This window comes from Serinus canaria, chromosome 4, assembly GCF_022539315.1.
Source record: "Serinus canaria isolate serCan28SL12 chromosome 4, serCan2020, whole genome shotgun sequence".
Lineage (NCBI taxonomy): Eukaryota > Metazoa > Chordata > Aves > Passeriformes > Fringillidae > Serinus > Serinus canaria.
Window position 1 is genome coordinate 38,945,442 of NC_066317.1, and position 27,465 is coordinate 38,972,906.

At 38.0% G+C, this 27,465-nt stretch overlaps 1 protein-coding gene across 1 annotated transcript in view; it reads left to right on the forward strand.

Annotated features, from left to right (window-relative positions):
* Positions 1 to 27,465, forward strand: part of TENM3 (teneurin transmembrane protein 3) — a 236,638-nt gene that overhangs the window by 113,690 nt on the left and 95,483 nt on the right. The window contains exons 4-5 of the mRNA XM_050973933.1: positions 7,187 to 7,425; positions 27,080 to 27,202. Coding sequence (XP_050829890.1) covers positions 7,187 to 7,425; positions 27,080 to 27,202 — 362 coding nt within the window. The remainder of the gene's footprint in view (positions 1 to 7,186; positions 7,426 to 27,079; positions 27,203 to 27,465) is intronic.

Here is a 27,465-nt window from a genome sequence, read left to right on the forward strand (position 1 = left end):
ATACAAGAACAAGGAAATAATCAGTTGAATTTAAATTGAAATTGATAGAAGAAAATACATTTTGATATAGTGCATGTTTAGCCTGCAGAACAAAATGCCACAAGACATCAGTGAGAGCAAGAGTTTTGAGCTGCTTACAGAAAGAGCAAGCTGTTAGTGAATAAACAGACTGGAAGGCATTCATTCCCTCCCTTTATGCTGGCCACTTTCAGACAGGGTGTTGTTCTTGATGGCCTACCCTACTACAGTAATTCCTGTTTCTGCTTATTTGGTTACAGTTTTACACAGCTTTTGTAACTGTTCACTGTCAAATAAGTTATCTCTTTCTCCACCGTTTTTGGAATAAACTAACTTTCTCATTGTTCTGCATATGCTTTCAGGAATCCTACCCCTTACACTGCTTTTTAGACAGACACCTCCATCAGAAGTAGAGAGATAATTTCTAACATCGGATTCCTTTTGTAGTTCAGTCTTCTGAGTGTTGAAGCTGTTCTTCCTCAGTTGTCTTCTAGCAGTGGGCTGTAATGATCTGTAGAGCCATTTATCACTAACTGGATCATCATGGAACTGACCAAACATTGCATTTAGGACAGTGTAGGAGACAGGGCTGCAAGAAAACCTGTAGCACTAGGACATTTTTTACTGATCACAATGGAATCTCTCTATTCAGAAACATGACCCAATTAATGGATTTATTCTCCTCCATATTTTTCAGATGCTGTTAGTGTACAACGATACTTAAGATCCAAAGATTTAGGATGAAATTATTTAGGATTTTTAAACACATATATTCTAAATACAGATTTATTCTGGATCAGTGGTATTATAGCTCTTAAGATGAGGAGTGTTTAGTTCTTGTATGCATAAGGCCTAGTAATATTGGCCTTTATTCTGTGATAACAGACATCAACTAAATAATAGTGTTGCACAAAGTAACAGTAGCTGCCATTCAGTCTCACTGGCAGGGTGATAAAATATGATGTATATTCTGATGTACTGTGAGAAGTTCAGTACAATTTTGCTGGACCTTATTCACAATTCCATATTAGTATGAGTTTTGTTAAAGTCCTGTGTGACTTCTAATATGGTGTGACATACTTGCCATGTGATTCAGCACTCTATCGGCAGGGTTGCGCTTTATGAAATAATTTAAAACAGAACTAAAATGCTGCCAAAAGTTTTTTGAAATGATAAGGTAGGCCTTTTTTACATCTTCCAAATATTGCAAAGCATTCTATGATGCCCAAAATTAGAGAAATTGTTCTTTAGCAAGGTAAAGCAATTTCAGCATAAGCTAAAAACATCATGTATCTAATGTAAAAATTACATTAGGAATGTTAATATTATGCAATAACTCCTTTCCAGTTGAGACCAGTCTATTTATAAAGTAATGTATAATATTCCTTTTTTGCTTGGTGATGGTTTATTTATGTAATGTCTCAGCTTCTGGCAATCTGGAGTCCAGGGCTTTCCAGATGTGTTTATATAATATTGCATTCATTGATGCATAGTATCCACTTTCTTCTAAACTGCGGTCAAAAGTTCTTGTCAAAGATCCTTTCATGAAGAAAGTTATTCTAAATCACATTTCTGTTGCTGGACACCTGGCTATCTTATATCAAAAGTACTTGGGCTTCTGGGTTGAGTCTTACTATCCTTGAATATTTTGATAGTCTATCTCCATTTCTATAAAGACACAGTTTTCAGTTAACTTAATTTTTCTGCCGAACTCATGGATGGGTTTTATCGCTTTTTTGCCCCTTCTGTTTTTCTGTTTACTGAATTTGGTAGTGAATGCCTCAGTTTTATTTTCCACAGAGGAAGTGGCAGCACAAAAAAATCTGATTGCTGTGAGCCCTCTCTCCTCACCAGTAGGAGAAGGGAGAAACCATCTGCAGGTCAGCCAGTGCATATCAGCACTTGGTGCTCAAAGAGTACTGAGTAAAATTAAAAACATTATTATTTTACTTTTATTCACATGCTTCTGTTTTCTGAGCCGACACCTTTGAGGTTTTTGATGCTGTATTTCCATCTTTTATTGTAAGGGCAAAAGCTTAAGTGAAATGCCTACCCTTTGTGAAATAAGGGTACTTCCCAGCTGTCTTTGCATCCAAAGATTAGTTTATGGTATAACTTTGTATTTTGTAGTTTAGATTTGTTAGGTACTGAATACTTCCCACTTAAAATGTTAAGATTAGCTGACTTTTTAATAGCAACATCTGTTGAGTAAGTTGGCAGAAATATAGATTGAATAAATGTAAAAATGGAATATTATTTGCTTTAAAAGTTGAATTATTTAATAATACAGAACTGGCTTGTCTTGTAAAATATTAGCATGATTCACTGGAGTTTTGTACTCCATACCTTAATAAAATATTTAAAGTGCTGCTTACGTGAAGATGTAGCAAGTGCATGTTATGTGATCAATTTTGAAGGGAAGATACACCATTACAGATACTATAAGCTCCCTATGAGATGAAATGTAGTGTAATTTCCTGTAAGTCAGTGCCTGGTCAAGTAGTGCAAACCGTTTAGGCTTTAGAAATTAGCTATTTGAGCTCCATAGTTTGAAAAGACAAGGTAGATAGATATATAGATAATTTAAATAATTTGTGGATGGATTATATTTCAAGAGCATAAGAATTTCTGCATTATCTGGAGGCAGCCTGGATTTGTTGTCAGATGCCATATCCTTCCAAGAGTCTCATAGGAACAGTTTGGCACGGCTCAGTGAGGCAGACAAGATGTGCAAGTCTGATAGCATTACACTTTAAATACTTATCACTCAGAGTTAATGTAGCAGGAGAGTCTCTGACAACTTTGTTAGTAACTCCACTCATTAGAAATAGAGATATCCAAACAAATTTTCTTAACCCACATGAAGATGGCAGACTGACTTTTCTATCATTATTTTTCCCTCAGCATTCAGCCAGAGGGTGCAACCACTCTGGCATTGTGTTCATGGAATTCAGAGTAAAGGAGAATAGCTTAAAGTGAGGAGCTGTGCCATGTGCTGCCTGAGACAACACATTCCTGAATTCCTACTGCTGAATTCCCACAGCATGCTCCTGGAGTAACTGGCTGATCGCGGGCAGGTGCACTCTTCAGTGGGTAGAAAAATGGCTGAATGGCCAGGTCCAGAGGGCGGTGAGTGGAGTGGCCAGCCAGGTCCAGCTGGTGGCAAGTCATGAGTGGTGTTCCCAATGGCTTGGAATTGGGACCAGTCCTGTTTAGTTTCACAGTATCACAGAAGAAGCTGTGTTGCGAGGGACCCACCAAGATCATTGAGTTCAACTCCCAGCCCTGCACAGGACCATCCCCAAGAGTCACACCCATGTGCCCAAAAATGTTGTCCAAACACTTGCTGGACTCTCTCAGGTTTGGTGCTGTGATCACTTCCCTGGGGAGCCTGTTCCAGTGCCCACCACCCTCTGGGTGAAGAACCTTTTCCTAATATTCAACCTCAACCTCCCCTGACACAGCTTCAGGCCGTTCCCTTGGGTCCTGTCACTGGCCACCACAGAGATCAGTGCCTGCCCCTCCTCTTCACAAGGAAATTGTAGACTGCAATGAGGGCTCCCCTCACTCTCCCCTTTTCTAGACTGAACAGACAAAGTGATCTCAGCTGCTCCTCATACGGCTTCCCCTCAAAGCCCTTCACCATCCTCATGGCCCTTCTTTGGACACTCTCTAATAGCTTTATAACCTTCTTGCATCATGGTGCCCAAAAACTGCACACAGAGGCCCCAGCAGTGCAGAGCAGGATGATCACCTCCCTTGCCCAGCTGATGATGCTTTTTCTGTTATCAGCAATCTTTATCAATGATTTATTAATGGAGAGATTAAGTGCTCCCTCAGCAAGTTCAGAGACACACCAGGCTTGATGGGACTGTTGATCTGCTGGAGGGTAGAAGGTTCCAGAGAGGGATCTGGACAGGCTGGATCGATGGAGCAAGACCTGCTGTAAAAGGTTAAATAAGGCCAAGTGCTGGGTCCTGCTCCTGGGTCACGAAAACCTCCTGCAGTGCTACCAGATGGGGGAAGAGTGGCTGGAAAGCTGTCTTGCAGAAAAGGCCTGGAAGTGCTGGTTGACTGCCAGCTGAACATGATCCAGCAGTGTCCCCAGGTGGCTAAGAAGGCCAGGTGGCTTCCTGGCCATTCTCAAAAATAGTGTGGCAGCAGGATCAGGAAAGGATCTGTACTTGGCACTGATGAGGCCACACCTCAAGTGCTGTGTGCAGTTCTGGGCCCCTAGTTCAAGAAGGACCTGGAAGTCCTGGAGCAGGTCCAGAGAAGGGCCGTGAAGCTGGTGAAGGGTCTGGAGCACAAGCCATAAGAGGAGTGGCTGAGGGAGCAGGGGTTGTTTATCCCGGAGAAAAGGATGCCTGGGGGGGGGGGGTCTTACCACTCTCTGTGACCACCTGAAAGGAGATTGTAGCCAGGTGGGGGTTGTTCTCTGCTCACAAGTAACAAGCCATAGGACAAGAAATGGCTTCAAGTTGCACTAGGGGAGGTTTAGAATGAATATTAGGAAAAACTTCTTTGAAAGGGTTGTCAAGCATCAGAGCAATCTTCCAGGGAAGTGGTTGAGTCATAATCCCTCCAGGTATTTAAAAAATGCGTTGATGTGTCATTTAGGGACATGGTTTAGAGGTGGACTTGGCAGTGCTGAGTTAACGGTTAGACTCAATGATCTTAAGGGTCATTTCCAACCTACATTTTTCTAAGATTCACATATAAAAGTTACAATTTTCTTTCATTACCTTGATGCCTGAGGTGGACTGTCAGAGTTATGACAGTTCACACCATCACTGTCATCTCTAGAGTTTATCTATAGGATTAACTCCTCAAAGACTTTGAGAATATGGATTACAGTGTCTAGTAGTCTATGGTCTACCAAAGCCAGCATCAATTCTCACTTTCTCAGAGAAAATAAAAAAGGAAAATGGCAGTGGCAAATGAAAAAGGAAATCAGTCAGTGGCAGACTGTTTTATTGTGCTATTTTCTTAAAACTTAAAGTATATTGGAGTTCTAGTCAAGTGCTCATATAATGCCAATTCCCATTTTTAGTCTGTTTAGCCTTACAGCAGAAGAAGGAGGGTATGAAAATTGTAGGGTGGTCAGGCAGCTTCATATTTTTAACAGAAAGCTTGTGTATAGGAGTATTGTTGTGTCTGTTGTATGGCTTTCCTTCTGTCCCCCAAAACAATACACATTGCACGTGGAAAGGGAAACAGCTACCTTTGCATTTGTTGGTTTTTTGAGGGATCTGTTTGTGAAATATACCTGGACATAGCATTTACCATATGTAGCCAGAAAGGAAAGAACAATAAAGGTCAAGTGGATAAGACACTTATCAGGACTTAATGAATTTACATGATTCTCTGAATCTGTGCAATCCAAGTAATGCTGTTGTAAATATTTTTACAGAGGGCTAGTTATTATTTTGGTCTTTGCTACATTGAAAATGTCAGAAGTTTTAATGAAGTACCTTCTTAGACAGGACTTAAGCTACCAGGGCTTTGTCTTTTGAGACTGTTAATTATACTCTGAACTCAGAAGCTAAAAATATTTGGGGTGTGCTGTTGTGCACCAGTAGATCTAGTGCATAAGCTTCTGTTGTTGCTGCCATCAAGTTTAATATTGTTCAGAATGAAGAAACCTATGTAAAATATTTCATGGAATCATGTTTGTAATGCAAATATTTTCAAGTAGATGGCCTATGCCAAGATGTTGTAATTCATCCGTTAACCTCCCATAGCAAAATCACCTGTAAACAACAAATCTTGTTTATCAACTGCTGGTATTTTTCTCAGGCTGCAGTGGGGCAAACTAATTTCCACTGTCTCTACAGTGTAAATTGGTCCATTACTATGCAAGAATCCAAGCATGTGTCCTAGAGAATCAAAGTCCCATCAGCTAAGAAGCAGCTCGCAGTTCCACGTGATGTTAACTAGAAAGGCTTCTCCCTTGCACAGCTGGCTCAGTTAGTGCTGGATCCTCTCTGCAGTGCTGTATAAGTGACAGGCAGGAGGCAAATACAGCATGCACTTACCTTCAGGAGGACCTGGGTATCAGCAATTCATGAGTGTCTCTTAGCTATGACAAAACCCAAACCCCTTTCTGGTTCTATTTAGCTGGGTGTTGGTAAGTTCAAAGTCTCCACAGTATGCTTTCTTACCATTTTTATATATAATGTATTCATTTTGCTGGGCTTAATTAGGCAAGGGCAAGCCATATGCTACAGGGTTACCAACATAACAACTTGGTGGGAAACCTCTGGTGCAAATACCTTTCTTTGAATGAGGTTTTGTTGTTCATAGAGTTGTGCATGTGCATCTGGAGAAAAACTCCAGGTAGAATGTGCCATGTTTAGAGACTTTCAAAGTAATTAAGATTGCATGAACTGAAATTAAAGGATTCTACCATATAGAAGCTCAGGGAGTAATATTTCCTTTGGAGATTTTAATTGAAAAAATTAACCGGTAAGCACAGTGTGCTTAACTTTGACTTCGCTTTTCACATCTGTTCCTGGTTTTTGGTCTTCTTGAACACTTAATAAATATATTTCTTTAGACTACTTGTGCTAGGCTGTAGCTAGTTCCTTGTATCCATAACCAGATTTTTTTATGGTAGGAATATGTGCAAGTAGATGTGAACTAGTGAACTGAATACTTAGGACAGACCCCAAAAAAATTTTTAACAGACTATTTTTGAAGAAGTTGCCAGAAATTTGTAACTCAGAGATTGCTGTTTTCTTTGTACTTAGGAAAGCTGTGATAAGTAGTGTGGACTGCAGTCACATTGCTCATTATTGACTTTTTAATGGAGTTCCCTGTAGTCTGTTGCAGAAGCCAACACAAATAAACAGCAGCAGAAAGCCTGTCCCTACTTGTCGGATAAACTATGAGAGACTTCCTCCCTGCTACACTGTATTTTGGGTAGTTCTGTTTCCTGTCTGGATACCAGTGTATTATTAATGTTTGGGGGGCTTTGGTCTTTACTTAAAGGGAAAGTGTCTTTTTACATGGGAGTGTCATGACAAGTTATTGCTTCTATGATCCTTTGTAGATTGGATGTTGTTAGCTATTTGAAAAATAGGCTACATCAAACAAAAGAGTTATGATTGCCTGTGCTCCAGCTTGATTTACTTTTATACTTTACCATATGCTCTTTCTTTCACAGGCATTTCCTATTCAAAACAGGAACAGGGACCACACCACTGTTCAGCACTGCAACGCCAGGGTACACAATGGCATCCGGCTCTGTTTATTCCCCTCCTACTCGGCCACTACCTAGGAACACTCTGTCCAGAAGTGCTTTTAAATTCAAGAAGTCTTCAAAATACTGTAGCTGGAAATGTACTGCACTCTGTGCTGTAGGGGTCTCAGTGCTGCTGGCAATACTGCTGTCCTACTTTATAGGTGAGTCCCATTTTTTTTAATTGTCACTATGAACAGTGGTGTCTGATGGATTGTACATGGACTGTGACGTCCTAACCTTTAACTAGTCAAGTCTTTGGTAATACTAAAAGCCACAAGGATTTAATGAAAAGTTACAATTGTTTCGAGAAATGTGAAAACTTGAATATTTTGCAAGCATCCTGATGGTCAGTGAATTAACTTCAAAGAAGTATTTGAACTACAATTAAATTATGTGGGGTCAAGTTCTTATAAAAGTATGTGTAAAATATAGGCTGTAAAAATTCCATGATGTGAATATAACTTTCAGCATATCTTTGGAACTCTCTTCCTCTCATTTTTCTGAAATATTGCTAATACAATCTTTAGGAATGCTAACTATCACCTATTTCATCATTACATCCATGAATGTTTGTGTATAGAGCTGGAGCAAAGTCTAATACAGATGTTTGATTGCGAAATAGGGAAAATAATTGTCCAAAAGACAACATGCAGTGAAGATTTAGACTTCTTCCTCTCTTGTGGGTTGTTCATTTTTAATTAATGTCACTTTTCTCTATTTGTTTGTTAAACTCTGTTTTCCAAATTTTATTTTAGAAGATTTCCTTCCTTTCTTCATCTCCTTAATTATTTTCATAAATGTTCACTATAAATAGTATGTAATTTGAGTTTTAGGCAGTTAATAGGAGCAATGGTTGGCTATGAGAAAATGTCCTTGACTTTAATAAGGGAACAAAACAGGATCATTTTGCACTCATAACTTCCTTTGCATCTTTGTCCAGATTACAGATTTTTTCATCTCTTGAGACCATAAATGGTCTTCAAAGACTTTCTTTTAACTGACTTGTTAATTAGAAGTTTAGGTTGTCACAGTTACGGAAATATAATGATCTGGTTTTTGTTACTGGTTGGACACAAGTTTAGCGTCTTGGGGAGCAGAGGAAAGAAAACAGAAAGAAGAGAGTCAATCTTTCTTTCCTTCCCTCTTTTTAAAATCAGTGTTAATTTATAATAGAGCCTAGAAGGCCTTAAGATCCTTAAATCTTCATGACGTTGTTCAAACAACCTTGTTGCATTTCAATGCAAGACACAGCATAAGCTCTGCAGAGCCTTTGAAGTAGTTCTTACTGAGTTGAATCTCCTGTGAACAATGCAAGAAACTGGGTTGCTGAGTAGCTGGAGAAATTCCCCTCTGACCCAGCAAAGCTGAGCCCCCTGAGCACCCTTTCACCTCAGCTGCCAGCCCCAAAGAGCAAAAGATATATAGGCAAATGTAGGGCTTGCCACTGCCCTTCAGCTTTCTTCAGTCATTGGATTTGTGGTTATTTTGTGTGAATGTTCAAGGAGTTTAAAGGTGTGGTTTAGAGTTAAGTTTTGACACAGTATCTTTTCTTAAATAGGATTGAAATGTTCCTACTTATAAAACACATTAATTGTGCTCAGTCTCTGTAATATTGCCTCATAAATCATCAGAAGTAAACATCTGCTACTAAATAAATGCATAAATATTCAAGAAGGAATTCAGTATGAAGTATCACTGTCAGAAGCCGGGAAAAACAGCCATACATATAGTAAAACACTGGAGACCTGATTGTGAGCTGAGCTCTACACTTTGCCAGCCCCAAAGAGCCAGATTACTTATGAATCTGAGGGGCACGGGAAGATAGCTGTGCCGGATTATTTCTCCCACAGGCGCATTAAGAAATATAAGCATGTCTAATGCGCCTCTATTCCTGTATTCGGGAAAAAGAACAGAGCTTTCCAGTGAGCAGGGGCTGAAAGCTCCACACATCATTTATTCACATACCCTGTAAAGAAAAGATAGCTGTACAACATTTCATTTCGTGGGTGCACGCCAGCTCACATCCTAGCTGAAATAATGCACAACAGCCTTCCTCTGCCCACAGTCAATAGGGAGCTCAATGCCTACTGGTGATATTACACAGATTTCAGCTTACTCAGCAATCTAAATGTAAAATTCAGCACTCACAGATGCTCTCTAGAGAACTTTGTGTCCATAAAATGACGAATGGATTGCACTCATTCATATATGTGGTTTTCCCATCTCTGCAGATGTAATATCAGAAATATTCCCCGTTTAATAGGCCAGCCAAGTATAAATGAGTAGAAATCATTAATGTAAGATCTAAGCACTCCTTCATCTTAGTTGACCATTTCATAGAATGGTTTGGGTTGGAACAGATTTTTAAGATCATTTAGTTTCATTTCCCTTGCCATGGACAGGTTGTGCTAGATCAGGTTGCTCAAAGCACCATCCAGCCTGACCTTGAATACATCCAGGGATGGGGCATCCACAGTTTCTCTGAGCAATCTATTGTATTGTCTGACCACCTCACCATAAAGAATTTATTCCTAATATCTAGTCTAAATGTGTCCCATTTCAGTTAAAGCCATTCCCCTTTCTCCCGTCTTTGTGAGAAGTCCCTTTCCAGGTCTCTTTCCAGTCCCCTTTGGGTAACAGAAGGCTGCTGTAAGGTCTCCCCAGAGCCTTCTCTTCTTCAGGCTGAACAGCCCTACTCCCTTTTAGGAGTCTATGAAACATGTCTTCAGAGGAGACATGTTTCATAACATAGGTGTGAAAGGGAAATGACTGAGTACGAAATTGGTTGTAACATAAAAAGAAGGGAAGGATTGCAGTGTTGTGTGACCCCTAGCACCCTGTGATATGCCTCCAATACAGTGGTCTGGTATCTCTGCTGAAGTTCACAACAGCTGAGGTGGCATGTCACATTTGTATAGCCAGTTTGAGACATGTTTTGAACTTCACAGAGATATGTTGCCACAAGTATGAAAATGCTACCACCTTGTAGTATTTGCATGAAAGAATGAACTCAATGTGAAGTATCACTGTCAAGGCTGGGAAATTACCCGTTTTGCAGCATGATTGCAGCAGAATATGCCAGTACACGTTGATAGGATGTGGCTGATGTCCATGGTGGCAGCTGCAGACAGGACTTATAGACTGCTGTTTCAGTGAGTGGTGGTGTAACCCAGCCCTTCTCAGAACTGCAGAGATGAAGGTGTCATGCCCAGGCTTATTTTAGTTACAGTGAGTACGGGATAAAGAAAGTGACTTGAGATCTTGCTGCCTCTGCTCAGGCAACATAAGGCAGAAGAGACAGTTTGCTAGACTTCATGTCTGCCTTTGCAGAACTGCTCAGTCAATTACTGCTCCGTCAATTAGCCCAGCCAGAGGAAGGAGCTGCATCAAGAGTCTGGTATGTCTTGCACTTCTTCCATCACTCTGACAGGAAAGACTCCTACGTTTACAAAGTCTGCAAAGATGAGGTGAGAGCAGAAAGTGTCTGCATGGGTAGAGACCAGAGCAAACACTACACTCTAAAGCCACTTTATGCGGTCTTGGGGATCACAAGGAATTGAAAATGTTATTTCAGTCTAAAGGAAAGTCTTCCCATGAATTCTTGCATTTCTAGCCCACATGGTCTCTCTCAGCCATTCTGCAATGTAAGAAATATTTAAACTTACAATTCCTGTCATTAGACCTGCTAAGAGAAAATCGAAGGGAGTTGTGGAAAATGGTGATCCTTTGCTTAGAGGCTTCATCTACTGTTAAATGGTTGAGAAAGAAGTAAAGCAACAGAAACACGCAAGTGCTGAACCAAAAGATAGTGTGGCAACATATAGAAGACAGGAATTAAAAATGGTTTAAAGTCGAGGATTCAAGGAAAAGTTCTCTGAAATAAAGGATTACAAAATGGCTAGTAAAGAATTTAAACTGCCTTATATTTGGATCAGGTTTACACTGGAATTTCTTTAAGCTGCTCATTTGCTTAACTTCTATCTGTAATCAGATTTGCAACCAAGGAAAAAAGCAGCCTTTTTTTTCCAACATGAAGATTTTAGAATCTTCTCCCCCTGTTTGGAGGACTGGGAAGAGCAGTATTAAATATAAGCCATTAAAGAGTAAGAAGAATGAAATTGTGTTTGTTTGACCTCTTTCTATAGAGACATTAACGGTTTGAACCAGCTTGGTACAGAGAGTCCATGTGAAGCCAGAAATAGAGTTCAGTTTTACTATGTGGAGACAACACGGGACTTTGTTTCCTTTGTTTCCCTGTGGCTTTCTGCCTCCTTGAGCATCTATCACTTGCAGTGAATGAATGAATAAAAAGAAAGTTCTGAAGGAATGTTCTGAAGAGCACCTCCTAGGTCAAAAATAAGCACCAGGTCAAAGTTTCATATGTAACCACTGTCCTTCAATTCCACGTTTTGGGATTTCCCCTGTCCACTTGGGTTTTACTAAGCAAAGGAGCTTAGTTTTCTTGGATGTGATTTTTCCTAACAGAAAAATCCACTGTGTAATTATAGAGAACTAACTAGTCAAAAGGAGTTGTTTCCAATATGTTACATATCACAGACTCTGACCAGCTGTATTAACAAACTGATTTGTACTGTTCTAATTATTTCTGCTGTAGTGTGGATTCAGCAATTAATGGATGAAATTAATGAGATTTTGGGGACCTCAGAACCCCTCTTTCTTCCCCAGGAGTCACTCTAGCAATTGATTCTCCATTGCCAATGGCACTGTCTTGACATTGTCTAAATCAATACAAGAAATTACTGCCATTTTCACTGTACATGGAACTGAAGAGGAGAGCAATTCAGTTCCTCAGTCAGTGCTGGAACTGCACAATACCATATTCAGTCAACTAAGCATGAAGAGCTGTACACTGAAAAATTGCAGGCATCTGTCATGAATTTTGTCTTATGTCTGCTAAATAAGTTCCCATGAACATAAAGCATCATTTGAATGCACAGTAGGACGTGAGCTATTTAGTCAGGCCTTTCCTGTCCTGACTGCTTCACAGCAACCTGTCATACTTTCACATCATTGAGCACTTCACTCTTTGTGTAACTTGGGATTGATCATTTTGCTAGCCTTATCTTAGCAGTCAGTGGTCAGAACAAGAATATACACCAGTCAGCTATTCATTGTGATAAAGCAAGTATTTTCATATTGGTGATAACAGAAGGGTATCTCTTCTGTAGGAAGAAAAGAAAACCAAAACCAACCAAACAAAAAGTCATTTCATTTCATTTAAAAGGCCACATGATTATTTTTGTCACTATTGCCTTTATCACTTTACCACTTTCTTTATCTATCAGTACTTTTTCCTACTTAAGCAAATTCAATTTGGACAGAAAAGAAAGCTAATATTTAGACTTAACAGAAGAAATATCTTATGGGAAGACATGTATTTTAGTTGGTACTTCATTCTGTGGGAAACAGTAGAAAAACTTGGGTTCTGCTACGACACAGATAACCATAAGATCGTGATGAAAGTTTCAAATGAAATGTGAGTGGAAAAAATACCAGACTAGAAAGCCATGTTTGATAATTACAGATAATTAGTATTTTCTACACTGTATAAAAATAGCTACATTGTGCTTGTTTTGCAATCATTATAATAAGCACTCATGCTTTTTGTCTATCTAAAAATGTTACTGTTTTATCAGCATCCCAAAATATTAAAAATAAGCTGAACATTATGTGCCAGTATATTTCAGATAATGGACAACTTCAGAGTTATCTCAGAAACTTCCTGAGAATAAGAACAAAGCAACTTAAGAGGGTTTTAGGTAGAAAGAGAAGGAAGTGTCCAGGAAAAATAGCAATCAAGTTTCATTATTAGAGGAGACTGATGCATCAGAAGGATGCAAAGTGTGAAAGATAGTGTGTGACTATCTGGAGTGAATTTTAAGTAATTGTTAAAAATTATTTAATTGTCTGTTTCTATAGACTGGGGCTAACTTCCTATGTCTTCCTATTTCTGAGTTTGTTGTCTGTGGTTCTCCCATATTAGTCAGGATTTAGTGTGACAGCTGCTGGCACTCACAGATCTTCCCAGATTGTGGAGGACCAGCTGCCCTTCCTGTTGGGTTCAGTGGCAGAAGTCATAGTAGGGCAGAACCACTCTCCATAACTAATTGATTTACAGCCATGACAATTACAGAACTGAATTTTGTGACTAAAGCAATGACTAAATATACCTAAGAATGTATTTTACTTTATCAATAAAGAACAATATAATATTTCTTTTTGATTGCAATGCCAAGTTAACATTATTCTGCTGTTTGTAAAGCTCAATTACTGCCAGGAATGAGGAAAACAACTTAATTAATAATGCCATTTAAATGGAATTTTTATTGCAATACCCAGCATAGGTATTGTAATGAACAGGCATGAGGGAGAATATGGTTTAATTGGCATTAATCACTTTAGCTTTCATTATGCCTTTATAGAAACTGTTTTTCTTTTTGACACACATTTAATTTTAAGTATTGTAATGCTATTGTCACTGAGAGTTTCATCAAGAACTTTTGGCTTTCTTCCTTCTCTTCCATATCTGTCTGCTTCACTCAGTTTTGCTGGGACCTTAGCTATGTCTGGAGCTTTACTGAGGTGTGTGGGTTGAAAATATGTTCCCTGTCTTCAGATATGTGGCAGATTTTTACAGTTAGCTAGGTTTATGCTCTCAGCCAATTTGTTTTTCCAACAAAATAAAGCCATGAGGTAAACAAAAATATTTATATATTTGATTCTTAAAAAAAAAAAAAAGGGTTTTCCTTTTGATCTGCTGTAATCATTTGAAGGAAGTGCTCTGAGAGTTTACAGTTGACCAAATCTACCTATCACAATCTATTCAAACGACCATGCAAAAATCTACAGCAGGGAACCTTCTCTTATGTAAACCTTTCTGAGAAAGCGTGCCTGCTGTCCAAGCACGGCTCTTCAGCATTGTCTGATTGCACCACTTAGCAGAACCACATTGATGTTCTCATGTTCCTGCTCACTCTGTGCCTGTATCTGGATTTGTGAAGACAGCCAGTGTCTCCAGCACTGTAGAAAGTGCATCACTTCTTCCAAAGTGTAGACTGATTACTCATTTTAATAATCCATGGTGCTTTTAGGGAAGGTTTCAATGTCTCTGGTGCATTTGGAGGCAGCAGCAATGTTCCTTGTCGTTTTTTGTTCAAAATTAAAGCTTGGTGGGATTTGAAAGTCAAATTAAGAATCTTTGGATTAGGTATATAGTGATGTCTCTCTTCTGTCCAGAATGGATGTTTCTAGATCTGTCTTAGCTACAAGTGTCAGGGACAGCCAGAAGCTGGCTGCCTCTGATGGCAGAGCTCTGTGTAGGGCTCTGCCTTCCCAGCACATGTGCCTCTGCTCTGTGCCTGACAAAATCTGCATGCCTGTCGTTTTAGACATTAGTGCCACATGTTGCTCTCTCCTGCTTCAACTGGGCCTTCAGTGTGAGGTCAGATACCCAGCACAAGGATTTAGCAGCTAGAAAACCATCTCCTGAAATTTCTAAAGGATTTTAACCTCTGAATGGACCTTAGAATAGTCCCTGATGTCTGAAGTACCAACCTCCAGCTTCCATTTCAGTACCTAAAAATCTTTGAAAATAGAATCACAAAAGCCAGATAATTGATAAATGTAGCCCTTGCCTTACTAATAACTAATACTGGTTCGGGCAACTCTTTTCACTCACTCCTGACATGTGCTTGGTGCAGGGCAGTATTCAGATGCAAATGTGACTTTCCACACTGGTTTTTTGCTTTAAAATGAGACTTAATATTACAGCTAGTACTTCCATGACTGTGCATTACAGAGGTTTTCAGCTTTGTCTAACATGCAATCAAATTATTTTTCTGGGTATCCCAAAGCTGTGAATTTTAGATATCTGTATGAGCTTGATATAATGTTTACAGCATTGGTGATAAGCTCATTTGGCTTCCTTAGAGTGGAAATATTTTGTAAATAATAATGTAATTTCTTATGTTCACCACATTTTTTCTTTCAAGACTAGGAGGCAGAGATAGAAGGACTAGTCCAAAAATGAAGTTCTTGTGCTTTACTGCCTTATTGGGCTGAAAGGGTTTTTAACATCTTTTTTGAAATTGTACAAAATCTAAACATGTTGAACATCTGTCGTGAAGCATAAACATGAAATATACTTTCTTGCCTCTTGCAAGTACACTGTCGTGGATAATGCCTTTGGCTGATGTTTTTAAAGCAAAGATCTCACTGCTGTGTTCCACATTAAGTGCAAAGCATAATATTACTGTTTCAGGAGTGCAGGGAATTCGTACTTGGTTGGAGTTGTGGATGTCACTTACTATTATTGTTCGTGGCACTGAGTATAAAACGTTCATTGAGAAAGATAATCCTCGCACGAAAGGATGTAGGAACATGTAACTGACAATCAGGAGGTTAAAAGAGACTTGACAAGATTTCAAGGGATTAAAAAAGTTAATCTGTCAAGGCACACCTCTGCTCCAAAGGCTTGTATTCTAATTAAGATTTATCACAAGCTTTTTGGCAATAGTCCTGTCACCCTTGCACTTTTACCCAGTGGAGGAAATTGAAACTCAGTAATTCCAGCAATATAAGAGTAGTAATCTGTGAGATGACATGATGATGACATGTCATTGTCTGTAAGTCCCACACATCATATTGTGAAGCAGTATGATGTTTTCTCAAAATCTGCATGCTGCTTTCAGGAAAACTGAAGTCTCTTGCAAGTAAGTTTTTGTAGAGATGTGTGTCCTTCAGCACTCCTCCTATAGTCTTCTGACAGACTCCCAAATATTAGCAATTTTTCAGACTAATGAGATATTTAGTTTAAATGCACTGGGTTTTGGTAAAGAGCAATCTTAGAGTAGTTTAAGAGGTATTCTTTGTATTTTATCAGTCCAGGTAAACATGTAGTTTATTTTAGTAGTAGGCAGACATGTGTAATACTTCAAATTAATGCTTATGTTTAAGAGATTTTGCAAAGCAGGTATTTGCTTGGGTGATTACTTGACTTATTGTGGACATAGGATTAATCTTCTCTTCTTTGCTGGTAGTTCCAATTAATTTCTAACTCATGCCTGTGAAGAAAGAAGCCAGCTCTTAGACATGTGCTGTCTGCTGTGATATTTGAATTACAATACATGTGTTAAAGCTGATCATTTTGTGTATAAATTGCATCTTTTCTGTAAACTGCAGTATTTTCTTGGCTTTTTTTTCTTTGAAGAGAACTACTTGTTCTCTTTTTGAATGCTTTAAAAAAAGTCATGAAAGTTGTTGAAAGTGCCTGATGAGATTTTGGTAAACCTTTCCGTACACAAGCACTATAGAATGAAAAGGTTGAGTACATGTGTCCAAACTTGCTTCAAGCAATACCATTTGATATTACATTTATGGCTGAGATCACAAGAACACATGGGTTTTATATGGGTGTAATTACCCCACTGCAGGGGTTAATTATGGATGAAAGTTAGATGTCCTCTGAAGTAGACAGGAAATTGATGCCATTTCAGACAACTCCATTCACAAAAACCCCCCAGTCCCACTGTCCCTTAGGAATTGTCACCTTTAGCAGCATTTGTAGTTTTATAATCCAGGAAAAAGAAATGTGCTATAACTGTTTAGATGACATGGACATTTGCATTTCAGAAGCATATTTTTCCTCAATAATAAAACCAGTAAAACAAAACCAGAGTTGTTTTGACAATATAGGATAAAATAGGATCACACCAATGCATGTATTTTACTTGTTCTACAGAAGCACTAAGGTGTGGGGGGGTTAGGTATATTGGTTGTTTGGAAAATTACTTAGTTCTAGAAGCCTCTAAGTATAGAAATATGAATGTTTCCTGAAGTTTTTTTAATTTAAAAATACTTCTAAGTTACTCTTATTATGGTACAGGAAGAGTAGTATTTTTGTTTCAATAATACATGTTGAAAACTAAAACAACATCCAGCTGCATGAAGTTAACCTACTGCTAATCACTGATTTCCTGGGGTGTAACACAGTAACTGGGTACAATCAATTTATCTTTAAATTTATCTTTTTTGTGGAGTCTCAAAGCTTATTTGTTGTTTTACCTTCCCTTTCTTCTTTGAAATGCCAAGTCTCACAGCCCTTTTTATTGGGACAGTTTTGCTGGGTCCTCATTTGACTCACTCCAAATCTTTTCACACTGCTAAGTAAAAGTTACTTATGTTTTCAAATTATTTCCCAGGTTTTAAATTATTTCTCCAGCAACTTCTTTCCTGCCTCCTGTTAGTACTCTCAAGTAATGAAATTGAGGTATTCACATTTGAAAAGGAGAGATTCAATCCTTACTGTTATTTCAATTCAGCAGTAGCCAAAATTAGAGGACAGTTTTAAAACACATCCTTTTTACTGATCCAATGTCTTTTCACACAGTAAAAGGAGTAGTTGGTTTTCTCTATCCATTTTATAAATGACCATTACTTTAGAGCTAAGACTGGCTATTCTTAATATCACCTGTAGGATTTTACTGTGCAGTGTTGTGGCTGATTTACCTTTAAAGAGAAAAAAAAATCAATGTGATGCAGTAATCCTAACTTGTTTTTTCCAGGGCTTAGATAACTGATACAAAATACAAAGTGGTTTACAAACTGACTTGCAAGCAATTCACTAGCTTTACAAACAATTAACAGTAAGTTTGTCTTTATGTCACAGTTTTTCATAAATCATGTATGATAAATTGTCTTTTTCTGTTGATAGTATTTTTCCGGTACCTACAGTATAACTTTGCTTACAGGAATAGCTTCATAAAAAACACATTTCAGCTTGGTGGAGGAACATGGTGTGTTATTCCAATGCACATAAAACATATTAATTACAAAATAATGAAGGATGCCCTAGTTAATAGCCAATCCCTAGAGAGGTGGTGATGTTTCAATAAGAGGATGACTGCAATCACTGAGCTGTTGTAAACCCTAGGGTTTTGAACCAAAGGTTTACATGAGATTATTTGCTTATGCAGATAGCTAATGGTTTACAAGTTTACACTGGAGGTGTTGGAGTAAGGTAGAGTTGGCCCCCTTGAAGTTGAACACAGCATGTCCATTCCATTTTTACTATGGATTGAAGAGGAAATTCTGTGGGCTTGCAAGTTGATCTGCATGTAGTGGTTGGCTTATGCATCTCCATAATTGCACTGTTGAGTAGGTGAGTGATAATTACTATGGAGACTTCTAAATTACCGTGAAGAAGTTTTGTAAAGAACTTATAGGTTATTTTCTTTTGGCCTCAATCATGTACCTTTGATCTACAAGTGGACTGCTGTAATTGTGATATCATGAAGCCTGAAAAACAGCAAAGGATTAGAAAACCTATATATTGACTTGAACGTTCAATCAACTTGCATATGATCTCAGCAGGAAATTCAAAACAAAAGCTAATTTATGGAAAAATATGGAGTTCTAATCACAGTTTAGCTCCATGGGGTTCCAAATAACATACTACAATCTCTACATGCAGATGCTTTCATCTTACATTTCAGATTTGGTGACATTCCAAAAGTTCTTATCAAGCCTTATTATCATCTTTTATTAAAGCTTATTACATTTATCCTTATTGCATGTTTGCTGTAATATTCTGCCATTCTTAATATGGAATAAAAAAAAGCTTTGATCTTTTTTAGCCAGTCATGAGATGGAAATATGCAACACAAGTGTTTCACTACACAGTATAAACTTCCAGCTCGGTGTGTCCTTTGAACATTGCATTAATTGGCCCCTGTCTCTTTTTCCTTTGGTTCATAAATCTTTTCATCAGACTGCATTTCTCTGTGCCATCAACATGTAAATAGGCTATGCATGATCATATAGTGCCACTTAATTACATCCCTCAAGAGGTTTGTGGTGGTTTTGTTGGGTTTGGGGTGGTTGGTTTCTTTGTAATAAATAAGGCTTTTGAACTATAAGAATAGTTTGATCACTTCATCAATGCTCTTACCTAAGAAAGGTGTTTCCAATTAATTTTGAGACATTACGTTGTCATTGCTCTTCTTGGGGGCGTGATCTAAACGACAAAGCAAGACTTCTGTTGGAGTTGTGAAAAAAAAAAAACTAAAATAGGTTAAAAAACCATGAGCTTCAGCTTTTTTCTAAAAAGCAAGTTTAAGAAAGAAAAAGAGATATGGAATGCGAAGCAATAAAATAATGAAATCCCTGAAGAAATACAGAAAAGTTATTAGCCTGTAGTCTTAATCTGGTCTTGACATGTGTAAATCAGGGAAATTTTCTTCTCCCCCACCATATTTAAAATCATTGATTATGACTATTAGGTAGAAACCCAAAATTCACAGAATGTTTTTCCTGCCCTTGTATGAACAAAACAACCCTTGCTTCAAGAGTCCACAATCCAATATGCACTTCCCATAATTTCTGTACTTGTAATGATTTTTCACCATCTTTTTAGATTGAACAGCATTAGCTGGGGGGGGGGAAGTTATGTTGAGGAGAAAAGCCCAGGATAATGCTAAAGATTATTTAGGTATAGCGGAGACTATTACGAAATGGAGTATGTTTGCTGTTTTTCAGAATAAATGGGCAAATCTGAAACAGGACATAATAGATATATCTTATTTGAATAAGAGGCTACTGAAAAATTATCTTTGTTTATGTTTTAAGAAATCTGGATTCTCCCTTAAGCTTTGAATGTGCCTTGTATAATGCAGTTGACAGATTCAGACCATTGTTACATAAAAGTCCCTGGCTTGACAACTGAAATGAGACATCTAGCTGTACAAGTTTTCAGAGGAATAAATGTTCCATCTTGGGGTGAATATAGTAAAAATACTTACACCAGGAGTACCACACATCTTTCTTAACAGTTCAAATGCAACAGTACTTTAAAGTACCATGTAATCATCTTTGATTAGCAAAGAGAGTAAATTTATCCGCAGTAGATAGCTGATGTACCTTTGTTGCTACATTTTTTCTAGGCAATTTTTTTAAATGTTTTTTAAATTCATTGTAAAAAGATTCCAAGAGAAAATGAGGAATAGACTAGACAGGCTGGATTTTTTTGCAGATGAAACAGTAAAATCAATGGACCCATTCAACTGTTCAGGATAAAAGGGAAAATACTAGTTATTCAGTTACTGTATTGATCTTGATAGGTATTACTAGGTATTTCCACATAGCACTCTACTAAAATGTTTTACATTCAGTGTATATGTTCAGCAGCTTTCATGTGATGCTGCTGGTGCCGAATCTTTTGAAGGTGCTCAAAAGCATGTACTTTAAAGATACTTTAAATTTAGAAATAACAAGGGGTTTATTGATTTGAGAAAAACAGTAATAAATAAAGAACTTGTCTTTGTAAATTTTGATTCACTTTATTTAAGATTTTAATTAACTATTTTTAATTCACTATTTGATCTGCAGCAACATCCAAGGTATCCTATTATCTTAGAAAAAAGCAAAAGAATGCAAATCACTGACAGTTCATTTGCACATCTTCTGGTCCACTTCAGGTCCTTCAGAATAAAATAGATTTAGATTCTAATTATGTCTGCAAGAAAAATATATGGAAGATAATTTTAAAAACCACTTCAATGTTCAAATATTTCATTTTAAAATGTATTGCCAACAGGGAGATGAACTAGAAGATAATCCTTCAACAAGATTGAGCAATAATTGCAATTTGCTTAGTTTAAATTATAATCTTCTTTGCATTGCTTTAAGTATAAATTATGTTCACTTTTCCTTATGTTCAAGCATGCATAAAGATTTTTCAATTAACTCTAAGGAAGCAGTTTTTAAAATCATGGTTTCAAAATATCAGCACCCAGAAATATGTGGCAGTCCTGGAACATGAGTTCAATAACTTAGCAAGGAGCTCATCTTTAAGCACAGCTTCATGAATAATAAACTTGATTACCATACCTTGTAAAACACATGTGAGAAGGGAAGGCCAATATCATTCAGTTCCTCTTGCCAACTTCCCCTACGGTGTTGAGTTCTGTATGTTCGTAGAACATAGGCCATAGGCCTTATCTCCAGAGGTTTTGGGGAGATGCTTGCTCTTTAGAGACAGCCAGTGTTTTTTCTTTCTGCTGTTTAGTGTTAATTTTTCATCTCTCGCTATTCTAAGAAAAGCTGGAGGAGCAGTGGAAGTCCATTTCCCAATTTAGGCAACTCTATTTCTTCTTTCTACTTAAAAGAATCCTCTAACCTGTGAATTCTTGTTCTTCTGAAATGCTCTGTGTCACCTTTACAGTTCTTTCCTGCAAAAAACATGTTGCCATATTCAGAATAGAAGGTCTTGAATTGCTGGCACTTCTGACTTGTACACTCAGAGTGCTTCTTCCATCATAGTAACTACTTCCATTACTGCAGGACTGCTTCTGTGAATAAAGCCTCTGCTTGTATGTGTATGATTTTGTTTGTGTATCCTTATGATCTGCATAAGGATAGTGATTTTGTGATTCTTTCACCTGCACAGCTCACAGGGTGTTTGCTATGCCCTTTGTGTTTCATGTGAGCATATTTGTCACTTACAGTACATTAGACAAAGTTGGAGTTTGTCCTGGTGAGCTATGATAGAGACAACCTTGAATTTTGATGAGAACAATGTATAAGTTTCTCTGGCTTTTACTGTATATTGCTGCCCTTTTCCACAAAGAAACAAAAATTCTGATAGTCATAGACCCCAGAATTGTGTGTATATGCACATGTGATCTAAACTCTTTTTCTGTTTGAAGCTACACTGGATACTAGATAATGCTAATACCTGTCGATAGTACTAGCATTCAAGTGTATGAGAAAAGGTGAAAAAATTCAGGGAAGTCCAGCTCTTGCTAAATGGTAGAACAGGTACATTAATTGGTATTCTGTTAGAATTCTTTTTTGTGCCTCTCATAATTTTGCAGAAGAGAACTTTGAGATATTGAGCAAGGCAGCAAATGCAGCAGGTATGCAGTCAAATGCAGTGGGTAGTTGTCAGCCCTCACAGTTCTAGTTCTGCTACTTAGTTACATAAATTATCCATCTTACACCACCTACTAATAAAGGACTGGTTTCTTTTTCTATGCAAGGAAGTCTTGGAGAGTGTTTTGAAATGCTAATACTGTGTATTTCTCAAGAAGGAGTAACTTGAAAAGGTAATGCTTAAAGCACTGAATTACTAGCTTGAGAAAGGAGCATGCACAACAAATGGAAATTTCTTGAAGATTATAGCAAAATGTTTTACACAGTGTAAACTAGTGATGGGTTTTTTTCAAGTGTTTGCTGTGAAATGTTTTCTTACTTGCTATTTTAATTATTGAGTGGACATGGAAGGCTTTGTAGACTGATTACAAACCAAAATAACTAGGCTTCCATGATCGCAAGATCAACCAAGCTTGAAAATGCAGTTTTAAGATGGTTCAGAAACTCTTCAGTGAACTGTGTGGTGACAGATGGCAAGATTACCCAATTGTCTACAACAAATGATTGCATTTTTATGTTAGCATTAAGGCTGCTGTCCATACAAACACACTCCCATAATTTGAGCTCTGAATATTTGAATATGCCAGTCCAGTGGCAGGGGAGGGGGAAAGAGGAAGGTAAGAGCCCAACTGTTACTTTGGTTAGTGCTTTTATGTTTGGGATTTGTTCTGGTGAATTCAGTCATATTCACCAGCACCACACACACACACAGACACAGACACTGGTACTATGTTCATGCCAAGAGCAGCCCAGATCTGAGAGAGTTTTGTCATCTCTGATGGCTCTTCTTTCTGCTCTGTTAGAGGGAATTCACTCCTCACCATTCGGACTATCACAACACTCTGAAGGCTGGCCATGCAGATAATTTGTCCAGTAGCAGTACAAATATTGCCTTAAACAACTCAGTCCAAATGTTAGCAGAGCTTTGACAAATGAAGAATTCTTAGTCGCTAGAGATTACTTTGCAGAACAGATGTAGGGACTGAAACAGCAGAATAGATAGAAGATTCTGGAATCCCAGGTTAAAGATAGTAGGGTTTTTAAAATAAATTTAATTTAATTAATTAAAATTAGTTAAAATTAATAAATCTAATTAAAATTAAGTTAATTTATTTATTTGAGTTTACAAAAATATAAATATTTAATCATAGGTTGAATATTAAAGATGGAAGAGACTTTTAAAATCATCAAGTCAGATCATCAACTTAGCACCACCACCATGTTCACCATTAAACCATGTGCTGAAGAGCCATATCCACAGTTTTTTGGGATGGTGATCCTTCCAGGGATGGTGACTTCACTACTTCCTTGTGCAGTCTGTTCCAATGTTTTACAATCCTTGCCATGAAAACATTTTTTCTTAATACCTAATCTAAACTTCCCCTGGCATAATTTGAGGCCATTTCCTCTTGGCCTGTTACTTGTTACATGGGAGAAGAGATTGACACACCTTACTACAACCTACTTTGAGGTAGTTGTAGGGATTGTGAGGGTCTCCCTGAACCTCATTTCTCTGGGCTAAGCAACCCCAACTTCATCAACTACTCCTCATAAAACTTGTGCTTCAGACCCTTTACCAGCTTCATTGCCTTTCCCTGGATGTGCTTCAGTACCTCAATATCTTTCCTGTAGTGAAAAGAGCTGGACACAGCACCTGATGTGTGGCTTCATCAGTGCCAAATATGCAGGGCAATCCCAGCCCTGTTTCTGCTGGCCACACTATTTCTAATACAGGCCAGGATGCCATTGGCCATCTGGCCGCTGCTGGATCATGTTTAGCTGCTGTCAACCAGCGCTTCAAGGTCCTTTCCTGCTGGACATTTTTCCAGCTACTCCCCCAGCCTGTAGCACTGCATGGGATTGTTGTGACAAAAGTGCAGGACTCAGCACTTGGCCTTCTTGAGCCTCCTACAACTGGCTTTGTCCCGCTGATCCAGCCTATCCAGATCCCTCTGCAGACCCTTCTTACTATCCAGCAAATAGACAAACATGAATGATTGCATCATTCTCCCTTTGGGAATTCAGAACTAGTCCATACCATTTGACTTGAGGGTCCCAGACATCCCACCAAGGTACCAGTCCCAGGTACTGCTAAACAGATTCATAATAGCATCAAAATTTTCCTCAGTTTGCCTCAATTTTCTTATAAAATTTTTAAGAATGTAAAACTTGTTTTTATATTGATGGCCAGCTTTGAGAAGACAAATTTTGGTCGGTACAATAGTGCCTGAGTTTGTCTTCATCAGTGAATTTAACCATGTTCCTAAAGTTCATAATCTCTAAAGAAATTCTGCCTTGTAATTTGATACTGTTGCAATAAGCCTGTTTCTTTCATGTTTGTTGTAAAAGGAGAATTCTCTAAATTCCATAGCACTAACTTAGAGAGATTGTGTGGTTGAATTATTTAGTGTATTAGTACACACTCTAAGTTTAATCACTGGAATTGTCTAGCAACAGTTTTTGTCTCCTTAAAAAATATTCCTACATTCCCAGTCTGTGAAACAGCTGCATTTATCCATCTGTTCATTTTCATTAAACACTGTATATTGAACTTGTTTCTAGTTCATTGTCAAAGGTGAGAGAGGAATAGTCTATTTGAGGGATAGAGCTAATACTCCCAGTCTTTGACAGTAATCTACAGTGAGACTCACATCAGTAAAAGACAAAGAAAAGGTAGTTGTCACTTACACTGTAGTAATCATGGTTATATTGATATAGTCAATATTGATCCCACAGTCTTTGCCTTTGAAGACTTCAAATTCCAGCTGTTTTGAATTACAGGGGAATGGCTAGAAGGTCACGTTGGAGCTTCCCCTTCTGATCTCCCAGTGCATGAAGAGGCACAGGGCATGTACATAGCACCAGCAGATGTTAATGATGTTCTAAGCTCCTGTGTTTCTAGAGTTACAAAATGAATGACACTTCCTTTTTTTTTTTTTTCCTCCAGAAGAACTAATAAAAGGGATAAGAAGGCAGCAAAGTTAAGAGAGGTGATTTAGATCTCTGGACTTGAAAAGAAGGAATGTACTGGGTTTAAATCATGAAATATTTAGCTATTTCCAGTCTTTCATTGCTGCCATTGAAATGAAAAAGTATAACAAATTGTAGAGTTTGACCCTAGGGATTTTATTGAAATATACTAAAACAGATATACTCATCAGGTGGTTAATACATAAATAAGAATTTCAGCTGAGGTAGGGTCAAAATAATGATGGCTAATTTTAGTGATGTGCTAGAGATGGTGGTGGTCAGATTTATGGTTTAACAAGAGTTGAGAGGTGATAAAAGAAAGATGTTTTTAGGGTCAAGGAACATTCTACATTATCAGGCTTTGACAGACAATTTAAAGTCTGGGAAAGAAGTGTAATAGTAGAGTCAGAGACTTGGAACAAAGAGAATATGTCATCTGTAGTGAAGATTTCAGTCTTTGAAGTATTCAGTAAGAGGTCTTTAGTTGCATTCTGGTTTTTTGTTTTGTTCAGATTAAGGGAGAGGCTTTAAGGCAAAGACCTGGCAGACAACCTCTTAATTTGGCAGGTTTTGTTGCCTGGCTAACTAAACTTCCATTTATTCCTGTTCATCTTAAGTAAGGGTTGGCATGGTCAATACAGAGAGATTTAAAGATCAGAGATGAAACCAAGTGGGATGAAGAATTTTTTGTCATTAGCATAGAGGGAATGAAAAAATTAGTAACATTGACTATAGTAGTAATCTTACTTCAGAGAGAGAGGAGTAGCAGAAGCAATAAAGTGCAGTGAATTATTTTCCTTATATTTTGCACTAATAGTTAAAATACATGAGTATGGATTTTTTTTTCCCCAGTGTATTTTTATTCCCTAGTAGCACTGAAAGACTATTTTAACTACTTTGCAGATAACTGTTGTCATGGAATGAGCAAAACTACGTTAGCCCAAGTGCAATGTAGAATAATTACAATAAAATGCATTTTGGTGGCATTATAGAGATATTGGAAGAGAAGAAAATAATCCACAGACAGCATGAAATTGCGTGAGAGTATCTCAGTGTAGCACTAAGATAGGGGAGTTTTTTTCCCATATTTTTGTTCTAAAAGTTTAGATGCTGGGTTAATTCCTTAATCCCTGGTGATCAAGGTTCCTTAACCATGGAACACCATGGAAGGTTGACTCTGTTTCATAATTAACTCAGCTAAACTCTTTAACATGGTATGAACTTTCAAATGAATGTGGTTGTGGTGAATTAAGTAATTCAGAAACCTAACTTATGCATTGTCATTATCAGAGCAAAGTGCCCCAGTGTCGCTGGCTCTGCTCATGGCCTTGGCCTCATTTTGTAAACTAGTGTGAGGAATGGGCACATAATGGGAGGTTGTGCAGAGTGTTGTTGACAGCATGAAGTGCTCATGTCTTAGGTTAGCCCTGCAACACCCACAGCACCCTCCTTCCTCGCCTCCTGTATTTTTTCTTTTCCCTTTCTGGCTAACCAGGACAGATCCATCTGCTGGGAAAATGATTTCTTTTAGTAGGTCATTTAGAAGTTCACTTAAATGATTTGTCTCTTCAAAAGGATCAAAAATGAAAAAAAATAGAAAAGAACATAATTACTGCCTATCCTTTTGAACATTGATTTGGGACCGGTAAAAGACTCAAAATGAGACTGGTGAGCTTTCTGTCAACTGCCTTCACTGAAAGCACTGTATCATTAAAGGACAGTGGTAGTAATTGCTTTGTGCCGTTGCTGAACTATTAGGCTGCAAATGCTTGTTCATGTAATTTAATTTTTTTAATGTATGAGTTGCTATTCCACTATGAGGCATGGAAAGTCGTTACTTGTGCAATTTGTCATTGTGGTTAAAAGCATCAAATAACCTGTACCCTCTACCACCAGCAATGCATCTGTTTGGCCTCAACTGGCAGTTGCAGCAGACTGAAAATGATACATTTGAGAATGGAAAAGTGAATTCTGATACTGTGCCAACACATCCTGTAACAGTTCCTGCTGGAGACAGTGGTAAGTGAAATGGGCACCATTTTTTTCCCCTTCTTTTGGAACATTTCCTTCCTTTGCATCTTACTTACATCATCAAACTTTACCAGTTTTCCTCCAAGACTCTATATTTAATGCAAGTACAGAGCATTTGCAAGTACTAGTAATTTTAAATAGATAAACAGGAACAAACAGTTTCTCCTACCTAGCATGTGAAAGGGCCTATGGATCCTGAGCAGTAAGGCTGATGTTACTAGGAAAGCTAACTGTCAACCAAAATTCCTCAC